The 22,710-nt window shown below is 42.2% G+C and overlaps 1 protein-coding gene and 1 non-coding gene across 2 annotated transcripts in view; one reads left to right on the top strand and one right to left on the bottom strand.

Annotated features, from left to right (window-relative positions):
* KNL1 (kinetochore scaffold 1) overlaps nucleotides 1-22,710 on the bottom strand; it is a 66,439-nt gene that overhangs the window by 43,204 nt on the left and 525 nt on the right. The window contains 5 exon segments of the mRNA XM_049781716.1: nucleotides 1,556-6,229; nucleotides 9,211-9,263; nucleotides 13,559-13,593; nucleotides 14,812-14,845; nucleotides 17,108-17,160. Coding sequence (XP_049637673.1) covers nucleotides 1,556-6,229; nucleotides 9,211-9,263; nucleotides 13,559-13,593; nucleotides 14,812-14,845; nucleotides 17,108-17,160 — 4,849 coding nt within the window.
* On the top strand, nucleotides 17,537-17,666 carry LOC126021059 (small nucleolar RNA SNORA19). The gene has a single exon (XR_007499675.1). It is a non-coding gene; the product is annotated as a small nucleolar RNA SNORA19 (small nucleolar RNA).

Genomic DNA, 22,710 nt, shown 5'->3' on the forward strand with positions numbered 1-22,710 from the left:
AGGCTTCCACTACAGTTACCCTAAAGGAGAAAACTACAACCAGTTACTGCTGTACACAGGGGCCCTGGCCAGAGTACAGAGAGAAAAAACTTATTTTTAAGCTTTAATATTTCCTCCACTAGGCAACAAGAATCTTTTGGTTAAACTAAAGTTTTATACCAAGTAATTTTCATCTGCCAACCTATAACTATGCTTTTAAAGGCAACACATTTTTTTTTTGGGGGGGGGGAGAGGGACAGAGAAGGGTACATGTAGTCTCCCAAGCAGTTCTTAAGGATTCTGGGACACTCCAAGTGATATTTCCAGATAGCTCTATACTAAGACCACACTTGCAACCCTCTTTTGAAATCCAACGCAGGGTTTCACACATGCTAGGCAAGTACTCTACCACTGAGCTATCTACGCAGGGCAAGCCGATTCTTTTTTTTTTTTGGGGGGGGGGCAGGGGCAGGGGTAATCCATGGGTTACTCTTGGTTCTGTGCTCAGAAACTGCTTCTGGCTTGGGGGACCATATGGGACGCCTAGGATTGAACCACGGTTTGTCCTAGGTCAGCTGCGTGCAAGGCAAACGCCCTACTGCTGCACCACCAATCCGGCCCCTGAGACTGTTATATACAAACCATAGTGACAAAACAAAAAATACAGATTATGTAGTCCACAATTCCAAAATTAATTTTTAAGTACTTGCCATTCATTTTATATTGACTTTTTTTTTTTTTTTTTGGTTTCAGGCCACACCCGTTTGATGCTCAGGGGTTACTCCTGGCTAAGCGCTCAGAAATTGCCCCTGGCTTGGGGGGAACCATATGGGATGCCAGGGGATTGAACCACAGTCCTTCTTTGGTTAGCGCTTGCAAGGCAGACACCTTACCTCTAGTGCCACCTCACCAGCCCCGTATGGTGACCATTTTTTTAAAGTTAATGTCTAGCTACTGGTTAATTCTTTATTTTTATTTTTGATTTTGAGTCACATCCAGTGGCTCTCAGGGGACTATATGGAATGCCCAGGATCGAACCCAGGCCTGTCCCAGGTCAGCAGCATGCAAGGCAAATGCCCTATCGCGTGCTATTCTGGCCCTAATTAATATTTTATAAAAAATATACTGGGGAGTGGGGCTAGAGCAATTGCATAATGGGTAGGATGTATCCCTTGTATGAGACCAAACCGAGTTTGATCCCTGGCATTCCATATGGTCCCCTCTGCCAGAAGTGATTTCTGAGCACACAGCCAGGAATAACCCCTAAACTGCATCGGGTGTGGACCAAAAACAAACAAACTAAAAAAGATTTTGGGATAGAGATAGTATCGCAGGCAGAGGGCTTGCTTTACATGTAGCAACCCTGGGTTTGATCCCTGGCACCCAAATGTCCCTAAAGCCTCACCAAGAGTGATCACTGAGCAGAGCCAGGTATAAGCAAGCCCTGAGCACCATCAGGTACAACCACCCCCAAAACAATATTTTTCCAGTCCCATATTTTAAAATAATAAATTCCTATCTTACTTAAAATTAAAATTTAATACACAAAATGAAAATAAATTAAGGCAGAGCTCACCTCCTGGCCTGGTGCAGTATCATTAAACCTAATGTCATGTTTCATAATTTTTTTCTCATTTTGAGTATCATCCTCTTCTTGTACCCAGATTCTTTTTTGACTGTTGCAGTTTTCTACCATTTTATTTTCAGATGCTGAAGTCTCTTTTTGGTTTATTTCAGTCAAAGCATTTTCCTCCATTTCTGAGGTAACAGAGTCTGAGGAATTAATCTCAGCAGCAGATATAGGAAGAGTTTCCTCACTTATATATTGAGATGGACTTACGTTCAGTTTAGTGGCAACAAATTCAGTGCCTGAATCCTTAGCAGAGATGGGCTGAGTTTCTATACAATTTAAATCTGTCGCATCAGCTGGAATCTGATCCAGGTTATCCATACCACTAACACTACAATTTCTCTTGCTTGGCAATCTGGGTAAAAAAAATCCTAAAGAACATCTCTTCATTTTATTTTTCTTAGCAGTACTTGGTACAGGATTAGTTTCAGCAACATTCTGAGAGATTTTGTTTCCTTCATCTGCATCATCTTTAACTTTGTTGGTCACTAATTCAAGTAATTGTTCTGAAGAATGTGATATAGTACTAGATTTGAAATCTAAACTTTCTTCAGTTTTTCCATGCAAACTACTTAGATTTGGTCTGACATTATTAAAACTTCCAGCATTAGATGAAATTACAGGATCTGATGCTTCTTTAGGGTTGGCATGAGTTTGAATAAATTGCTTGGACAAGTCTGAAATCTTGGTCAAGTTGAAATCTGTTATGTTTTTTTCCTGTTCAATTTTATAGGCTACAGCAAACTTTTTTTCACTAGTAAGCATTTTGGATCCATTTTTAAGTGTGTGTAAAGAGGAATTTCCTGAAACAGTATTTAAATTCTTATTTTCAGCATTAGAAAATAGTGTTTCATCTTTATTGACAACGCTCTGTCCTTGTTGAGGTAATGAGAGGTATTCGGATGAAAAATGTGGTTGAGAAATAATATGCATTTCATCAATAAAGACCTTTACATCATGTTCAGCATTATCAGCAAAGGACTTCTGAGCATCTGGCAGCTTCATAGGTACTTGCTCAGAATTCATTTTAGTCATCTTCTCCAGATCTTGACTATACACCAAAGTTTGACCAGCTAGTATACTTTTGGAGTCTTTAATCAGATCTTGATCTTTGAATGGTGTTATGGCACAATCTAACTGTTCCTGGGCTTGATTACATTTTTTCTTCTCTGACAAAGCAGATAGAAGCAGCCCCTCAGCTTTTGAGTCATTCTCTATGGCAAATTTGTTTGAAGTAAGATCATTTTGCATTGGGTAATCACTAGTTTTTCTTGTTTTATCACATAAGGACTTAACATTTCTGTGCAAATTATTTGAACAGGAAACATTTGGTAAGCAAGAATTATTATCAACGGATTCACAAGGAACAGTTTCATGACTGTCTATATTTGTACTATTTAAGTGACAGCAATCAATTTTGGATTTTTCCAATATATAGGCTTGTTCTACAACTTTCCCCATGACCTCTTCATTCATTGTAGAGCTCTGGAATTTATTAATTTCTATCTCACCTTGACTCTCAGATAACATCTTAGTAGGAAGAAAGGTAGTAGGAACTTGAGGCTTTTGATCAGAGTAAAGAAAATTTTCATTTTCTATATCCTCTGCTTGTTTTTTAGTGATATCTCGAACAGAGTTAGAATCTGTAGGAAAAAAGACACCCAAGGTTTTTCTTTTTGCTATCTCAAATGGAGGGCACTCCTGAAGAAATTTCTTTGTGGTAAGACAATCAATGACAACAGTATGGGACTTGGTGACTTCCAGAGCACTCTGATTATCTACGAACATTACAGTGTTGTTCACAGGCCTAGTGGTTTTCTCATCTGGTGACAGAGTTTTACATTTTAAGGCAGTAGTATAACTTCTAGTGATCTCCATGTCATCCTGACCACATGGATATAAAACAGTTTTAGAAGTGTTGGCCAAAGGAAGCAAATAGAAGTCCTCTCTATCTTTTAAGGCACTTTCATTATTTCTTTTGATTACATCACTCTGAATGAAATCCACATCACGATTACTCTTTGAAAATGCAGTAGTCTCATCACTTTTTAATCTAAAGCTTTTCCTTTTCTGACTTTTGCCTGGCAGAGGTTCATTCAGAAACCTAGGTTTTTGCATATCTTTGTCATTTTCCAAGATGTTTGATTTAGATACTTCCAGATTATCAGCACCTATAAGTTCTACAGTGCTGGAGCCAGTATTAAACCACTTCCCAGTTTGTGTTAAGTGGCCAACCTTTGCTGCTGAATGATCACCGTCATCATTCTTCAGAAAGAAAACATTTTCCTCAGCAGAAATAGACGCCACTTTTGGCTTTTCAGGGCTTTTCTTTTCGTACAGTTCTAAGTTAGATCTATTCGGAAGCACAGTTTCCTCCTTTGCTTGGCAGTCATTAAAAACAGTGTGGGACTTGATTATTTCCAGTTCATCATGACTATCTACAAGTATTACTGTTTTATCCATAGGCCTAGTAGTTATTTTATCTGGTGACAGAGTTTTACATTGTAAGATTGCTGTATGACTTGTAGTGATTTCCATGTCATCTTGCCCACATGCATACAAAACAGTTTTAGATGTTCCTGCTAAAGGCACCAAACAGGAATCATTTTCTTCTAGCAAAGGTCTGTGATTTATTTTCACTGTATAACTCTTGGTGATATCCATATCATTCTCATCAACCTCTGAAAACACAATTGTCTTATCAACATTCAGTTTGCCACTTTTCCTTTTATAAATTTCAACATCTTTCTTTTCACCCAGAAGTCCAGGTTCCTGTACACTTTTGACCGCCATCCCATCTATGTTATCATTGTCCATAAACACTCCACTTTTTTCTACAGAAACATTAGTACCTTTTTCAACATTTACGGCTACCTCTCTGTTTACTGTTGTTAGCTGGCTGTTTGTGTTTTCTAGATTATTCTTACCAAGTTTTTGTACTTCAGAAGAAACTAATTCAATGAAAATAGTGTGGTTCTTGGTTAAATCCATATTAGGGTTCTCCTCTGAATAATCAATCATCTTGTTAAGAGAATAGTCAGGAATAGGGTTACCTAAACTTCTCCTTGGTGGCTCAGGCAGTTTAGAATTCTGATCTAGTACAGATTTCACTGTGTAACTGTTAACAGCAGCATTAGAATTTTTTAGGGTAGACTGTCCTGACAAAAATACACATTCACCTGAAGAGTTTTTGCTGTGACAGTGATGGTTACAGATATTCTCAGGTGCTAGGTTATAAGATGTAAAATGTGCTTGACTTCCTAAATTAGTTTCAGTCAGATTCATATCCTCATTTATAAAAATTTCAGTCTTCTTGTCGCTCAATGAAGTAAATAAAGGATTTTCCTGGCTTTGCTGTAATCTTTCCTTAAATGCATGAGAAACTGAGCTACAATTTACAATCATTTCCCTATTCTCTGATATGGTTAGGTTTTTCTTAAGCATTTCTTTTTCAGATACTGGTATGACTGCCATCAATATATCAGTCTGATCTTGTTTAAAAATTTGATTATCTATTGCAACTGTGTGACTTTTGGTAATGTCCATGCTTGTTTCTCCTGAATAAATAGTTTTGTCTATGAAAAGAGACTTGGCATCTGGATTAGGATACATGCTAGAAAAATCACTATCATGATTCAGCAAATTTTTCTCCTTCATATCTGAGATACATTTGGTCAGTTCCATGGCATCATTACAACTAGAATAAAAAATTGTCTTATAATCTTGTCTCGCTGGACTGAAATGTATAGATTCTGGGGTAATGGTCAATGTCTCTTGGTTAGAAGGCTGAATAATTGTGTTTGTTTCTGCCCCTATAATATGACTTCTGCTAATATCCGCTTTGCATTCAGGGTTTAAGTCATCATTCAATTTATTCTCAAAGACTGTCTTCTTTTCCGGAATGTTAGTTCCATGATGCGTTGTGTCATCCATCAAGACATTCATAGTTTGATTTTCTGACATGGACAAATTATCTTTTGCTGAAGGTAAAATCTGAATAGTATGGTTAACTGTCAAATCCATTAAATCATTGCCATAAATTGTAGTATCATTACATTTAAATTCCCTTAATCTGGCCTCATTAGATGAGGAAACCAAAGTCTGAATATTGGCTGTGTGACTCAGAGTAAAGTTCATTCCATCATCTTGTTCTCTAAAGAGTTTAGTGATATTAGTGCTATTTTCATCAACTTTAAGAGATTCGTGCTTCTGATATGTAGTAGAAGTCCTATTTGAATTCTTGGAATAAATATGCATCTCATAATTTTCCTTATCAAAAGATAAATAATTCTCCTTATTAGAAGAAAAATCATCCAATTTTTCTGTTTTGATATTTTTTATGAAGTCATTAAAATTTATTTTCTTTTCTGAAGAAGTACTTTGATCCATGGATATTTTTAATTCATTTTTCATTCTTGAATCTTCACTGTGAAGCTTTAAATTAGCCAGAAATGATGTGGTGTCTATCGTATTGGACTTTTGTCCTTTGGTACAATCTAAAAGGTCATTATTAATCATTACAGTATGACTTGCTGTCAGATCCATCTGGTTTCCATCTGAAAAGATTACTGTTTGATCGTTTTCATGTTTTCTTTCATGATTATATTCAGTAATTGAAACCTACAATAAAAACAAAACACGAGAGCATACTAAACATCAACATTTTAAAAATATTTATGATATATATACTAGATATTTTGTGACTTCACTGAGGTTTCATGATAGTCTAATTGTCTAAATCAATAGTATAGTGTAGGGACGGAGAGATAGCATAGAGGTAAGGCATTTGCCTTTCATGCAGAAGGACGGTGGTTCGAATCCTGGCATCCCATATGGTCCCCTGTGCCCGCCAGGGGCGATTTCTGAGCATAGAGCCAGGAGTAATCCCTGAGCGCTGCCGGGTGTGACCCAAAAACAAAAACAAAAACAAAAAAAATAGTATAGTGTATAATTTAAATTATTTTCCTAAATATAAAATGTTTTTTGGATAATCTATAAGCCAAAGGTTAAATATACCCTAGAATAATTAAAATATAATACTAAAAATATTCATAATAATGAAACATAATTATAATACCAAATTGTTTTTAAATGAGAAAATTATAATATCAAATTATAATTACTGTATTTGATAGACCATACTCCTTTCATTTATTTATATTTATTTTTGGGGCCATGCCCAGACAGACAGTGCTCATGAGTAAATCCTGGCTCTGCACTCAGGAAATACTCCTAACAGTGCTTAGGAAACCCTATGGATGCTGGGAATTGAACCCAGGTCAGCTGCATGGAAGGTAAGAATCTTCCCCACTGTACTATATGGCTCTAACCCCACAGATTCCTTTTAATTAAGACAGTCTAGTTAGGGGCCAGAGCAGCGCCAGCACAAGTGGTAGGGCATCTGCCTTGCATGCACTAACTTAGGATGGATCATGGTTCAATCCCCAGGGGACCCATATGATCCCTCAAGCCAGGAGCAATTTTTGAGCGCATAGCCCGGAGTAACCTCTGAGCATCATGGGGTGTGGCCCAAAAAACAAAACAAAACAAACAAAAAGATGGTCTAATTACTTGCTATTCCAAAATAATAATAATAAAAAAATAAAAAAAGGGGCCGGGTGGTGGCGCTAGAGGTAAGGTGCCTGCTTTGCCTGCGCTAGCATTGGACAGACCGCAGTTCAATCCCCCGGCGTCCCATGTGGTCCCCCAAGCCAAAAGCATCTTCTGAGCACATAGACAGGAGTAACCCCTGAGCATTACCGGGTGTGGCCCAAAAACAAACAAACAAATAATAATAATAATAATTACTTGTTATTCCAGGTATGTTCTGTATAATAATTACTTGTTATTCCAGGTATGTTCTGTAGACCAATACACTAGAATCATTTACTCAACATGTTATTAGAAATATAAAATCTCAAGCTCTACTCCAGATGACTTCTGTTTTTCTTTTTTTTTTGGGGGGGGGCCCACACCCAGTGTTGCTCAGGGGTCACTTCTGGCTGTCTGCTCAGAAATAGCTCCTGGCTTGGGGGACCATATGGGACACCGGGATTCGAACCAACCACCTTTGGTCCTGGATCAGCTGCTTGCAAGGCAAACACCGCTGTGCTATCTCTCCGGGCCCTTGGCATCTGTTTTTGAGCTAGGAAGATTGCTCAGGGGCAGGAGAGATAGCACAGTGGTAGTGCACTTGCCTTGCATGCGGCTGACCAGGGAGGCACCCAGATTTGATTCCCGGCATCCCATATGGTCCCTCGAGCCTGCCAGGAGTGATTTCTGAGAGTAGAGCCACAAGTAACCCGAGAACTGTCTGGTGTGGCCATTAAAAAAAAAAAAAAAGGGGGCCGGAGAGATAGCATGGAGGTAAAGCGTTTGCCTTTCATGCAGGAGGTCATCGGTTCGAATCCCGGCGCCCCATATGGTCCCCCGTGCCTGCCAGGAGCAATTTCTGAGCCTGGAGCCAGGAATAACCCCTGAGCACTGCCAGGTGTGACCCCAAAAAAAAAAAAAAAAAAAAAAAAGATTGTTAAGAAGCCAAGATTTGGGCCCGGAGAGATAGCACAGCGGTGTTTGCCTTGCAAGCAGCCGATCCAGGACCTAAGGTGGTTGGTTCGAATCCCGGCGTCCCATATGGTTCCCCGTGCCTGCCAGGAGCTATTTCTGAGCAGACAGCCAGGAGTAACCCCTGAGCACCGCTGGGTGTGACCCAAAAACCAAAAAAAAAAAAAAGAAAAAAAAAAAAAAAAAGAAGCCAAGATTTAATGTCTGGCATGGTCTTCTAAGAACTTATGGCTGTGATGTCCAACCACAAAGCTGGGAATAGTCCCTAAGCACTGCAAGGTCTGAGTCAAAGCATAAAACAAAAAAAATGGGGCTGGAGAGATAGCATGGAGACAGGGCATTTGCCTTGCATGCAGAAGGATGGTTGTTCGAATCCTGGCATTGCATAAGGTCCCCTGAGCCTGGCAGGAGCAATTTCTGAAGGCAAAGCCAGAAGTAACCCCTGAGGCCTGCCGGGTGTGACCCAAAATTCAAAAACAAAAAGAAATACAACAACAAAAAAGAGTTGGAGAGATAGCACAGTGGGCAGGATGTTTGCCTTACACGCAGCTGACCGGGGTTCCTTGGTGTTGCATCTGCTCCCCAAAGCCTGACTGATGTGATTTTTTTCCTTTCTAATTTTTTTTTTTGTGGTTTTGAGGTCACACCCGGCAGTTCTCAGGGGTCATTCCTGGCTCCATGCTCAGAAATCACTCCTGGCAGGCATGGGGGACCTTATGGGACGCCGGGATTTGAACCGATGACCTTCTGCATGAAAGGCAAATGCTTTACCTCCATGCTATCTCTTGGCCCCTCCTTTCTTATTTTTTTATTTTTAATTTTTTTGGTTTTTGGGTCACACCTGGCAGCGCTCAGGGGTTACTCCTGGCTCTACGCTCAGAAATCACTCCTGGCAGGCTCAGGGGAGTATATGGGATGTCGAGTTTGAACCACCGTCCTTCTGCATGAAAGGCAAACCCCACCCCCTGGCCTCAGTATTTTTAAAGTGTCAACTGTCAAGAGATTTAAAATATGAAGGTAGTTCCACAAATTCATACCTCTCTGTGTTGCATTTGGGTCTGAATGGGAGCACAAAGCAATGTGTCCATCCCTATTGAGAAAAAAAAAGTATTAATGGCAAACAGTTCTCCAAGAGCCTGATTTTCCTTCTTTATGTGGTACAGATATTCTTGAAGTTTTATCAGTTATTTAGTTCTTTATAAGAACTGAGGCATTGAATTTCATTTAAAAAAACTGTCCTGGGGCTGGAAAGACAGCACAGCAGGTCAACATGATTTTGATCCCCAGCAAGCAGTCAGCATGAGTTTCAGACCCAGCATCCCATATGGTTCCCCAAACATAACCAGAGTAATCTCTGAACTGGGCCCGGAGTAACCCCTGAGCACAATATGGTATAACTCCAAAACAAAACTAGTCTTAAAAAGTAAAATAAGGAAATAAAAAACTTGGGAGCCGGAGAGATAGCATGGAGGCAGGTTGTTTGCCTTGCATGCAGAATGGTGGTTCGAATCCCGGCATCCCATATGGTCCCAAGTCTGCCAAGAGCGATTTCTGAGTGTAGAGCCAGGAGTAACCCCTGAGCGTTGTCAAGTGTGACCCCAAAACAAACAAAAAAAAACAAACAAAAAATAAAAACCAAAACAAATCAAAGACAATTTAGAATTGATATATAAAATTTTATTTTATAGGGGAGTCACACCCAGTGATGCTCAGGGCTTACAACTGGTGTTGCACTCACAGATCACTTCCAGCAGGCTCGGAAGGCAGTATGTATTTTTTTTGTTTTGTTTTGTTTTGTTTTGGGCCACACTCGTTTGATGCTCAGGGGTTACTCCTGGCTAAGCGCTCAGTAATTGCCCCTGGCTTGAGGGGACGATATGGGACGCCGGGGGATCGAATCACGGTCCTTCCTTGGCTAGTGCTTGCAAGGCAGACACCTTACCTCTAGGGCCACCTCTTTGGCCCCAGGAGTCCATATATGGTGCCAGGAACCAAACCCAGATCAGCACTTGCAAGGCAAGTGCCCTTCTGCTATACTATCTTTCAGGTCCCAATATATAAATGTTTAGCTAACAGACTGGACTATGGAACTGGAAAAACAAAGAAAATAGGAAATACTGAACCGAAGAGATAGAACAGTGGTAGGGTGTTTGCCTTGCATGCAGTCGACCCAGGATCAACTGTGGTTTGAATGCCAGCACCCCATATGGTCCAAGAGTCAGCCAGGAGCGATTTCTGGGTGCAGAGCCAGGAATAACCCCTGAGTGCTACAGGATGTGACCCCCCCAAAACAACAACAACAACAAAAACATGTTTTTGGGTTGAGGCACTCCTGGAGTTCTTCTGGGCACCAGGTGCTGCTGGGAAGGTACATAGAACTCATGGATGCATTCCAGCTCTTTAACAAATCTCCCCAATCCAAGATTTATGGCAAACCTAAATGAAGATGATATACTAACTTTAAACTTTTTCATTTTCTTTTTATTTTGGTTTTGGGGTGACACCCAGCACTCATAATGAGGGATCACTCCTGGGGGACAATATGCGATTGCTGTGGATTGAACTGAGGTTGGCTGCATACAAGAGAAAAGTCCTATCCACTGTACTATCTTTCTGTCTCTTACAGACTTTTAGAAAACTTTAATTATACAAAGCTTTCAGTTTTAAGTAGTGAGATCATAAGTTCCCAAACTAAACTACCTAAGGTATAAATAAAACAAAATTCTTTTATTTGTTGTTTTTTTGGGGGGGCCACACCCGTTTGATGCTCAGGGGTTACTCCTCGCTAAGTGCTCAGAAATTGCCCCTGGCTTGGGGGACCATGTGGGACAACGGAGGATCGAACCGCGGTCCTTCATTGGCTAGCGCTTGCAAGGCAGACCTTATCTCTAGCGCCACCTCGCCGGCCCCAAAACAAAATTCTTTAATCAAAAATAGAAAATAGGAAAATAGTTAAAATAGCTAGTGTAGCCCCAAAACCAACCCCCCCAAACTATATATACAATAACCAAGAAAGAATTATGAGATCTTAAATTTAAAGAATAGCTGAAAGAACAGCTGAAAGAATAGAGGATAGGTAGCAGATTTGCAAAATAGTTACAAAAGTTTAAAAGTAGAAAGAATATTGTCAAATAAAATGGGGAATAAAAAAAGCTTAAAAATAGGGGCCGGGAGAGATAGCACAGCGGCGTTTGCCTTGCAAGCAGCCAATCCAGGACCAAAGGTGGTTGGTTCGAATCCCGGTGTCCCATATGGTCCCCCGTGCCTGCCAGGAGCTATTTCTGAGCAGACAGCCAGGAGTAACCCCTGAGCACCGCCGGGTGTGGCCCAAAAACCAAAAAAAAAAAAAAAAAAAAAAAAATAGGGGCCAGGAAGGTGGTGCTAGAGGTGTCTGCCTTGCAAGCTCTAGCGTAGGATGGACCAAGGTTCGATCCCCCGGTGTCCCACCATATGGTCCCCCCAAGCCAGGGGCGATTTCTGAGCCCATAGACAGGAGTAACCCCTGAGCGTCAAACGGGTGTGGCCCAAAAACCAAAGTAATAATAATAATAATAATAATAATAATAATAATAATAATAATAATCCACTGAGGGGGCCGGAATAATAACACAGCGGGCGTTTGCCTTGCACGTGGCTGACCCAGGACAGCCTGCAGTTCGATCCCCCTGCATCCCATATAGTCCCACAAGCCAGGAGCAATTTCTGAGGGCATAGCCAGGAGTAACCCCTGAGTGTCACTGGGTGTGGCCCCCCCAAAAAAAATCCATTTAGGATTAGATATGAAGTTTACCACAGAGTGGTGAATGCACTCTTTGTAGTTAAGAGAAATAACTACACAAAAAGTATCATGATGGGCCCAGAGAGATAGCACAACGGCGTTTGCCTTGCAAGCAGCCGATCCAGGACCAAAGGTGGTTGGTTCGAATCCCGGTGTCCCATATGGTCCCCCGTGCCTGCCAGGAGCTATTTCTGAGCAGACAGCCAGGAGTAACCCCTGAGCACCGTCAGGTGTGACCCAAAAACCAAAAAAAAAAAAAAAAGTATTATGACAATGATAGTGAACAAAATTAAATGTCTGTCTCAAAGACAGGCAGGGGGTGATGGAGGAGGGAAACGGTGGCAAGAGGTTGCACTGGTGAAGGAGGGTGTATATTTTATGACTGAAACCCAACTACAAACATGTTTGTAATCATGGTGCTTAAATAAAGATTAAAGAAATAAAATTAAAATTAAAATTCACTTAGAAACCTGAGGGAAGAGTTCAAAGGATTAATGGGCATACTTTTATAGCCCATTATGAACACCATGACCCCACAGGCAGCCAGTTATAAGCACTTGAGTGTAGCAGAGTGGTCCCCAAATTAAACATCAACAAATATTCACTCAATTGTTGATTTAATTGAATGAACAACATTCACAACAGAGACACCACAACATTTAAGAGAAATAAGAGAAGAGAAAAAAAAGAGAAATAAGAAAATTGGGGCCAGAGTGATAACACAGCAGTAGGGCATTTGCCTTGCATGCAGATGACCTGGGTTCAATCTCCGGCATCCCAAATGGTCCTAAGAGCCTGCCAGGAGTGATTTCTGAGCACAGAGCCAAGCCAAGAGTAATTCAGTATCTCTAGGTGTGGCCCAAGATATATGTGAGAGAGAGAGAGAGAGAGAGAGAGAGAGAGAGAGAGAGGGGGGGGGGGGGGGAAGGAGGGGGAGAGAGAGAGAGAGGGGAAAGAGAGAGAGAGAGAGAGAGAGAGAGAGAGAGAAGGGAAGGAGGGAGAGAGAGAGAAGGGAAGGAGGGGGAGAGAGAGAGAGAGAGAGAAGGGAAGGAGGGGGAGAGAGAGAAGGGAAGGAGGGAGAGCAAGAGAAGAGAATTTGTGAAAATTTTAATTTAAAAGTTCTTGCCTTGCATTTGGACGATCCAGGTTCAATCCCTGCATCCTATATGTCAGCTGAGAATAATTCCTAAGTTCAGAGCCAGGAGTAACTCCTGAACACACTAGGTGTGGCCCAAAACAGAAAGCAAATAAACAAAGAGGGTTGAGGTGCTTGACTTTCATGCAGCTGATCCTGGTTTAACCCCAGTTTGTTTTTTTTTTGGGTCACACCCGGCATCACTCAGGGGTTATTCCTGGCTCTATGCTCAGAAATCACCCCTGGCAGGCACGGGGGACTATATGGGATGCTGGGATTCGAACCACCATCCTTCTGCATGCAAGGCAAACACCTCACCTCCATGCTATCTCTCGGCCCCTTGACCCCAGTTTGACAAAAGATCACTCAGCACCACAAGTTGTGAACTCCAAGCAGAGCCAGTAGTAGGTTCCCCACCACCACTATGTGTGGCCATTTTCCTCCAAAGTCAAAGTATTCTAGTCATACTCACCACTAATCTCACAGCAGTTATCAAGATTCTTATCCCTAAAAAATTTAAAGTTTTTTTAGTACTATACTTGGCAAAACTTAACAAGAGTCATCTAAATGAATCTTCTACTATTTTTAGAAAAAATTACAAGGCAATTAAAGGCCTTTTCATATGGTTTTTAAAAAGATAATTGATTTTAGGGCAGGAGCAATAGCATACCAAGTATAAGTTTGCCTTGCAGGTGGTCAACCTGCATTAGTTCCCTGGCATCCTATATGGGTCCCCCAATCACCTCCAGGAATGACCCCAGAAAATAGAGCCTCAGCACCGATGGGTGTGGCCAAACAAACAAACAAACAAAAGTTCATTGGTTCCCTTCCCATATTATTCCAAAACACAGGTCATGGTATGGGTGTGCTGTTGGTTCAAAGACTCACTGCGAGCTTTAGAAACTAGTGCCTCTTTTCCAGCTTTTTGTTTTTGAGTTATATCCAGCAGTGCTTAGGACTTATATCTAGTTCTTTGCTCAGGGAGCTCTCCTAGTGGTGACCAGGACCCTATATAGAACAGCAAGGATCAAACCAGGGTTGGTCATATGCAAGGCAAGTGCCCTATGTATTATACTAATGCTCTAGCCCAATTCTTCTTCTGTACCTTTTTCTCACCAGGGATCACACATATAGAGCTGTGTGTATGCATGCTTGCTGGAGGTATAAGGGTTTGAATCCTTGATCATGTTTTCTGGGCAAGTGATTTACCATTCTGCCATTTTCTGAGCCTTCTAAATGGGTTAGAGGATATGGATGCAGTGATAGAGGATATGATTTGTATATGTAAGACAGCTAATCCACATTTTATCCCTGGCACTAGATATGGTCCTCTGAAAACTTTCAAGAGTCTAAGTGATTCCTGAGCACAGAACCGAGTAAACCTTGTGTATAGCATTATAGCAAGGTGTAGCCCCAAAGTGTAAGTAATATATGAATGAGAATATGCTAAATACATGATTATAGTTTTCAAAAAAACCTGAATTTTTAAAATAATTCACTTTCTAGAAATTTAGCCTTCAGAGGATGGGGGGAGGGGGGATAGGGAGATAACTCAGGAATTTATGCCTTGCATACTCCCAAGGCCCTACCTACTTCAGTGTGTGTGTGTGTGTGTGTGTGTGTGTGTGTGTGTGTGTGTGTGTACAGCAAAAAAAAAACTCCACTTCATTTAATAGGCATAAACAACTTCTAAAATATAATTTTAGAAGCATTTTCATTACTCACTGTATATACAGAACATTTTCTCCTGTTTCTGTATCTAAAAATAAAATTAAAATTAAAAAAATTTCAAGGATACAATGATAAAGCTTTTGAAATCTTACTTTAGAGCAGTGCTTCTCAAATAGTGGGGGGTGAGGCTCTGTAAAGGCGGGCGCGTTTGACCTCAGCAAACACTGTCATAAGATAAGTTCCGTGTTTATGTCTCTGCCTCTGGAGCAAAGAGTTGCTGTGTCCTGCTTCAAACCCCGCTTCGAAAAGCTATGCATTGCAAAACGTGCTCATTGTAGTCATTAATCCAGATATCACCTCTGATTAAAAAATCAGCTCAAATAATTTTATATATATTTTGTTTTGCAGGTTAATGTTTTTTTTTAAATAAGATACTATTTATAGTGGTTCGGGGGGCACGAAAAATGTTTTCTTCTTCCTAAGGGCCCATGACAGAAAATAATTGAGAAGCACTGCTTTAGAGTTCAAACATTAATAGTGAAACAAAAGAAATTATTAACTACCAGTTACTTTCTACCACTGTTATTTGTTACAATTTTTAAGAAATAAGATATATCACTTGGCCAGTTATATAACCAGGATATTTTATACAGATCAGAGGCATGGTCTGAGTGATAGATAGCAGAGCAGGTAGAACTATAAAACTGGATCAAAGAGATAGCACAGGAGCCAGAGAGATTGCATTGAGGTAAGGTGTTTGCCTTTCATGCAGAAGGTCATCAGTTCCAATCAGGCTTCCCATATGGTCCCCCGTGCCTGCCAGGAGCAATTTCTTTTCTTATAGCTCCTGGCAGGCACGGGGGTGGGGTGGGGGGACGGGAACCATGTGGGACACCGGGATTCGAACCAAACACCTCAGGTCCTGGGTCGGCTGCTTGCAAGGCAAACACCACGGTGCTATCGGCCCCAGGAGCAATTTCTGAGCATGGAGCCAGGAGTTTCCCCTGACCTGAGTACTGCCGGGTGTGACCCAAAAACCACACACACACACACACACACAAAAAGGCAAAACAAAGAGATAGCACAGGAGTAAGGCATTGCAAAGATCCAGGTTCCATCCCCAGAACCCCATATACCGTATTTTCCGGCGTATAAGACGACCCCCTAATTTTGCAGTTAAAACATAGGTTTTATATTCGCTGTATCAGATAGAACGTTCCTATGTTGCAACTGTATTTCCCACAGTGAGCCAATCACAACAAGCAAAAGTTCAAAGGTTCTACTGTCATAGACTTCCTCTCTGACTCTGGCCAATCTGAGCAGGCTTTTGACAGTGTAGATTCGGGTACAGAACACTATAATTTGCATGCATAAAAAGCCTACGTGGGGGGCCGGGCGGTGGCGCTAAAGGTGCCTGCCTTGCCTGCTCTAGCCTTGGACGGACCATGGTTTGATCCCCCACTGTCCCATATGGTCCCCCAAGCCAGGAGCAACTTCTGAGCACATAGCCAGGAGTAACCCCTGAGCATTACCGGGTGTGGCCCAAAAAACAAACAAACAAAAAAAAAAACAAAAAAAAAAAGCCTGCGTGGATTGGCTGAGTTAGAGAGCAGTCTGAGCAGCCTTGCAATGATTGGTCCCTTATCATGGCACCTTTTCTGGCAATTCCCCGGTAGCGTCAGTTAATCTCCCCCACTACATGAACCAAACAACACCCCATCCTCAAACCCTAGCACTGAACCACCAAGACGGTTAGCTGGATTTTGCCATAAAGTGGCCCCCAGATCTCCTGAGTACTGTTTGAGAGCCCCCAAGAAAGAGATTTGGAAACTCTGTGGCCTGATTTTTTTTGTTTTGTTTCGTTTAGCGGCATATTGAAACATTTTTCGGGATATACTCAGCATATAAAACAACCCCCCCCCCCCGGGGCCGGGCGGTGGCGCTGGAGGTAAGGTGCCTGCCTTGCCTGCGCTAGCCTAGGACGGACCGAGGTTCGATCCCCCGGCGTCCCATATGGTCCCCCAAGAAGCCAGGAGCAACTTCTGAGCGCATAGCCAGGAGTAACCCCTGAGCGTCACAGGGTGTGGCCCAAAAACCAAAAAAAAAAAAAAAAAAAAAAAAAAGAGACAACCCCCGATTTTCGGTTGACTTTATTTTTTTTTGTTTCAAAAGTCATCTTATACTCCGGAAAATACAGTAATTCCCTGAGTCCTGCCCAGACTGACTGATCCCTAAGTGCAGAGCCAGGAGTAATAAGCCCTGAGCACCGCCAGGTATGTAAAGCCACATCACTCCACTCCCTCCTAAAAAAGGAAAAACAGATTTACAAGCATTTCAGTAATATATTTACCTGCATTTTCAGACTTTCTTTCGAAGTTTATATGAGATTCTGTCTGGAATACCCTAAAAGGGAAAAAAAATAGAAAATATATAATTTTTATTTTCTTTTGGGGACATACCCTGCAACACTCAAGAGTTACTCCTGGCTCTACTCTCAGAAATTATTCCTGGCAGGCTGGGGGGTGGGTGAGAGGCATATGGGATACCAGGGATCAAACCAGTTTAGGGAAGAGATAGCATGAAGGTAAGGCGTTTGCCTTGAATGCAGAAGGATGGTGGTTCAAATCCGGCATCCAATATAGTCCCAGAGCCTGCCAGGAGCAATTTCTGAGCACTGCCAGTTGTGACTCAAAAACCAAAACCAAAAAACCACCAGTTTGGGCCACATGCAAGACAACTGCCCTACCTGCTATGCTATCGCTCTGCTCTGGCCCTGAAAATGTACAATTTTAAACTAAAACCCTACATTATTCATGTGAGCAGTGTTATTTCTCATGTGCTATATAATAGTTGAAGATTAATTAGCAGTATAACTCCATAGTGATACTGCCAGTCTCCTTCAGACAGTTCTGTCAGATTGCCTGGGCGAATTACAAATCAGAATGTTACCAGGGCCCGGAGATATAGCACAGCGGTGTTTGCCTTGCAAACGGCCGATCCAGGACCAAAGGTGGTTGGTTCGAATCCCGGTGTCCCATATGGTCCCCTGTGCCTGCCAGGAGCTATTTCTGAGCAGACAGCCAGGAGTAACCCCTGAGCAATACCGGGTGTGACCCAAAAAAAACAAAACAAAAAAACAAAAAAAAAAAAAGAATGTTACCAGCACCCGGTTGGTCATTTAGTATTTTTTGTTAAAGAGTCTAGGGTTTAAAAGATTGTGTATTTGAGGAACATAGGTAATTCTCTGTCACTAGTTGAAACCATAGGATTGGGGGTTGGTAGCTTTGGATTGGACTTCTAGCTCCATATTGTACATGTTCTGAACCATCTCTCCCTCCTCCCCATGAAAAATGCTTGTCCATGCGCGTGTGTGTGATCCTTTGTCCCCAAATGGGCCTATTTTTATTTCTCATGGTTGACATTATACTATTATCTCATCAGAAGTACCGAATAAATACCATTATGACTGACCTTGTGTCTAAAAAAAAAAACAAAAAACTCTACATTATTATTAGTCTTTCCAGATAGTTGATGAGTACTCTGATTTTTGCATTCTCTTTTCTATATCTCAAACATTATTTCAAATGTGCTTAATTACATTAAAATCTGTCATGAGGCTTGCTCTTCAAGCATATGTTCTGCTTTGAACAAGTTTCTCACTTCCTTGTCTGGAGAAGACATGTCCTTTTTTTTTTGTTTGTGTTTTGGTTTTTGGTTTTTTGGTTTTTTGGTTTTTCGGGTCACACCCATTTGATGCTCAGGGGTTACTCCTGGCTAAGCACTCAGAAATTGCCCCTGGCTTGGGGGGACCATATGGGACGCCGGGGGATCGAACCGAGGTCCATCCTACGCTAGAGCTTGCAAGGCAGACACCTTACCTCTAGTGCCATCTCGCCGGCCTCAACATGTCCTCTTTTTTTTTTTTTTTTTTTTTTTTTGGTTTTTTGGGTCACACCCGGCTGCGCTCAGGGTTTACTCCTGGCTGTCTGCTCAGAAATAGCTCCTGGCAGGCACGGGGGACCATATGGGACACCGGGATTCGAACCAACCACCTTTGGTCCTGGATCGGCTGCTTGCAAGGCAAACACCTCTGTGCTATCTCTCCGGGCCCTTATTTTTTATTTTTATTTATTTATTTTTTTTGGTTTTTGGGCCACATCCGGCATTGCTCAGGGGTTACTTCTGGCTGTCCGCTCAGAAATAGCTCCTGGCAGGCACGGGGGACCATATGGGACACCGGGATTCGAACCAACCACCTTTGGTCCTGGATCAGCTGCTTGCAAGGCAAACGCCGCTGTGCTATCTCTCCGGGCCCAAAAAATTTTATTTTGACCAAAGTGGATGACAAATCTTTCACAGTAATATTTTAGGTACATAGTGACACTGAATCAGGGGCATTCTTACCACCAATGTTGTCCTTCCTCCATCCCTGTTCCCAGCATGCACCCCATATCCCCCTCCTTTACCCCCAGGCTGCTAGTATAAGTGGTCCCCTCTGTGGGTATTGATTCTATTGTCAATGGCTTTGGATTTGGTACCTAAGTCTGATAATTTTTTCTATCAATGTTCTTATGACTGTTTGGTCTTGGTACCCTCCATATTTCCCCCCTCAATTTGTGAGGTGGAACAAGATGGTTCAAGTTATGTGGTTCTGTTTAAAGAAAAGTCCCTCTCTTCTCCCTACCCCCCTCTCTCCTTTCCCCCTTCCAGTCCCCTCTCCCCTTCCTTTTCCCTTCCCTCCTCTCCCCTCTCTCTCTTCTCCCCTCTCCCATCCTCTCCTATCCTGTCATCTCCCCTTCCCTTCCTCTCCTCTCTCTCTTTCTCTTCCCTCTCCCCTCCCCTTTCCCCTCCTCTCTCCCTCCCTTCTGCCCTCCTCTCCCCTTTCCCCTCTCCCATCCTCTCCCCTCTCACTCTCCTCTGCTCTCTCCCATCCTCTCCCCTTTCCCCTCTCCTCCTCCTCTCCCCCACCCACAGAACGAAAAAAAAAAAAGAAAAAAGAAAAAAGAAAAAAGGGGGGGGCAAAATCAAACAAGAAAAAAATGGGAGGAGTCCTTCTAGAGCAGGGGTCCTCAAACTTTTTAAACAGGGGGCCAGTTCACTGTCCCTCAGACCATTGGAGGGTCTGACTATAGTAAAAACAAAACTTATGAACGAATTCTTATGCACACTAATATATCTTATTTTGCAATGAAGAAACAAAACAGATACAAATACAATATGTGGCCCACGGGCCATAGTTTGAGGACCACTGTTAGAGGATATAAAATCAATTTAAGAGAAGAAATGGAGGGGGCGAGAGCTAGCATGGAGGTAGGGCATTTGCCTTGCATGCAGAAGGACGGTGGTTCAAATCCTGGCATCTCATATGGTTCCTTGAGCCTGCCAGGAGTGACTTCTTAGCGTAGAGCCAGGAATGACCGCTGATCGCTGCCGGGTGTAACCAAAAACCAAAAGAAAGGGGCTGGGCGGTGGCGCTGGAGGTAAGGTGCCTGCCTTACCTGCGCTAGCCTTGGACAGACCGCGGTTCGATCCCCCGGCGTCCCATATGGTCCCCCAAGCCAGGAGCGACTTCTGAGCGCATAGCCAGGAGTAACCTCTGAGCGTCACCGGGTGTGGCCCAAAAACCAAAAACCAAAAAAAAAAAGAAAAAAAGAAAAAAAAAAAGAAAACAAAAACCAAAAGAAAGAAGAGACAGAAAATAAAGACAAAAAGAAAGAAAAACATAACAACAATAAAAAAAATTAATCAAACAAAAAACCCAAAAAGCACCACAGCAATAAAGACAACAACCAAAAAATAGCCACGGTCCCAAAATAAAATCAAAACAGAACATGCACAAGCACCAAGACACACACACACAACAAACAATAATAACAACTAAAAAAAGTTAATTTTGTGCTTTTTTTTGGTTCTTTTGAGCAAACATATACCTCCTCTTTCTTTCTCCTCGTGTCTTCTTTTTTTTGCTTTTGTTTTTGTTTTTGGGTCACACCTGGAAGTGCTCAGGAGTTACTCCTGGCTCTAAGCTTAGAAATTGCCCCTGGCAAGCACAGGAAACCATATGGGATGTCCTTCTGCATGAAAGGCAAATGCCTTACCTCCATGCTATCTCTCAGGACCCTCCTCATGTCTTTCTAAGTAATTTCAATCAAAACTATCTTCATTAAAAATAATTAAATCTTTGGGCGGGAGAGATAGCATGGAGGTAGGGCATTTGCCTTTCATGCAGAAAGATGGCGGTTCGAATCCCAGCATCCCATATGGTCCCCCAAGCCTGCCGGTAGCGATTTCTGAATGTAGAGTGCTGCCGGGTGTGACCCAAATACCAAACCAAAAACAAAAAAACAAAACAAAACAAAACAAAAAAAAAAAAGAAAAAGAATGAAGAAATCACTCTGGAGCCAGAGAGGTGGCACTAAGGGGTAAGGCGTCTGCCTTGCAAGCAGTAGCCTAGGACAGACTGCAGTTCAATCCCTTGGTGTCCTATGTGGTCTGCCCAAGCCAGGGGTGATTTCTGAGTGCATAGCTAGGAGTAACCACTGAGCATTGAAAAGGTGTGCCCCCCCCCCCCCAAAAAAAAAAAACCAGAAAAAGAAATCACTCTGAGCTTTGCTTTAATTATCAGAGCAACAATTAACGTAAGGCACAAATGTGTAAGGTTGTTTATAGTATAAATAGATCCATTCTAATGGCCCTGATAATTGTAGCTAATACAGTAGAGGTGGGCTAGGGGGTTGTAAAGACCAGCTGCCAAACTTTATCCCCAGGTGTGAACTTGATTGGACTTTTGGAGTGGTCCATGAAAAAATCCAATTCATTTTGAGCTGCAGGAGTTAAAATGCCTGGGGTTATCTAAAGCTGAATCTCTTTCCAAGGTGTGAAATAAATTGGTGAGCTCAAAGTTTGGAATCCCGAGTAGGAGGGATTCAATTTAAGTCCCTAAAAGATATTGAAAATCATAAAGATAGAGGCTGGAGAGATAGCACTGCGTTGTTGCCTTGCAAGCAGCCGATCCAGGACCTAAGGTGGTTGGTTCAAATCCCAGTGTCTCTTATGGTCGTCGTCATCCCGTCCTGTCCCCCCATGCCTGCCAGGAGCTATTTCTGAGCAGTTACCCTAACCCCTGGCACCACTGGGTGTGGCCCAAAACAAAAGAAAATCATTAAGATACTACAAATCTGGGGCTAGAGAGAGAGCATGGAGGTAAGGCATTTGCCTTTCATGCAGAAAGACGGTGGTTCGAATCTTGGCATCCCATATGGTCCCCCAAGCCTGCCAGGAGCAATTTCTGAGCCAGGAGAGCCAGGAATAGCCTGAGTGCTGCCGGGTGTGAACAAACAAACAAACAAACAAAAAACCAAAATCAAAAAAAACCCAAACAACAACACCCCTAAATTAATATATGCCATTATAGGAAGGAAGGAAAGGAAGAAAGGAGGAGGGAGAATCTTCATGTATTTTAGTGTAAATGTAATTTGATGCTGCCAGTATGGAAAGCAAACTTAAAGTTCCTCAAAAGAATAAAACAAATGGGCCGGAGAAATAGCATGGAAGTAAGGTGTTGGCCTTGCATGCAGAAGGTTGGTGGTTCGAATCTCGGCATCCCATACAGTCCCCTGAGCCTGCCAGGAGTGATTTCTGAGTATAGAGCTAGGAGTAACCCCTGAGCAAAGCCGGGTGTAACCCAACCCCACCCCTAAAAAAGAATAAGAATAAAACAAATGGGGGTTGGAAAAACAGTGTCAGGGAGGTATGACACTTGCCTAATATAAGGGACTTCTTGTTAGATTTCCAGCATGGCATATGGTTCCCAAGTACTGCCAGGGTCATTCCTTTTTTGTTTGTTTGTTTTTGTTTTTTTGGGTCACACCCGGCGGTGCTCAGGGGTTACTCCTGGCTGTCTGCTCAGAAATAGCTCCTGGCAGGCACGGGGGACCATATGGGACACCGGGA

Source organism: Suncus etruscus, chromosome 10, assembly GCF_024139225.1.
Source record: "Suncus etruscus isolate mSunEtr1 chromosome 10, mSunEtr1.pri.cur, whole genome shotgun sequence".
Taxonomy (NCBI): domain Eukaryota; kingdom Metazoa; phylum Chordata; class Mammalia; order Eulipotyphla; family Soricidae; genus Suncus; species Suncus etruscus.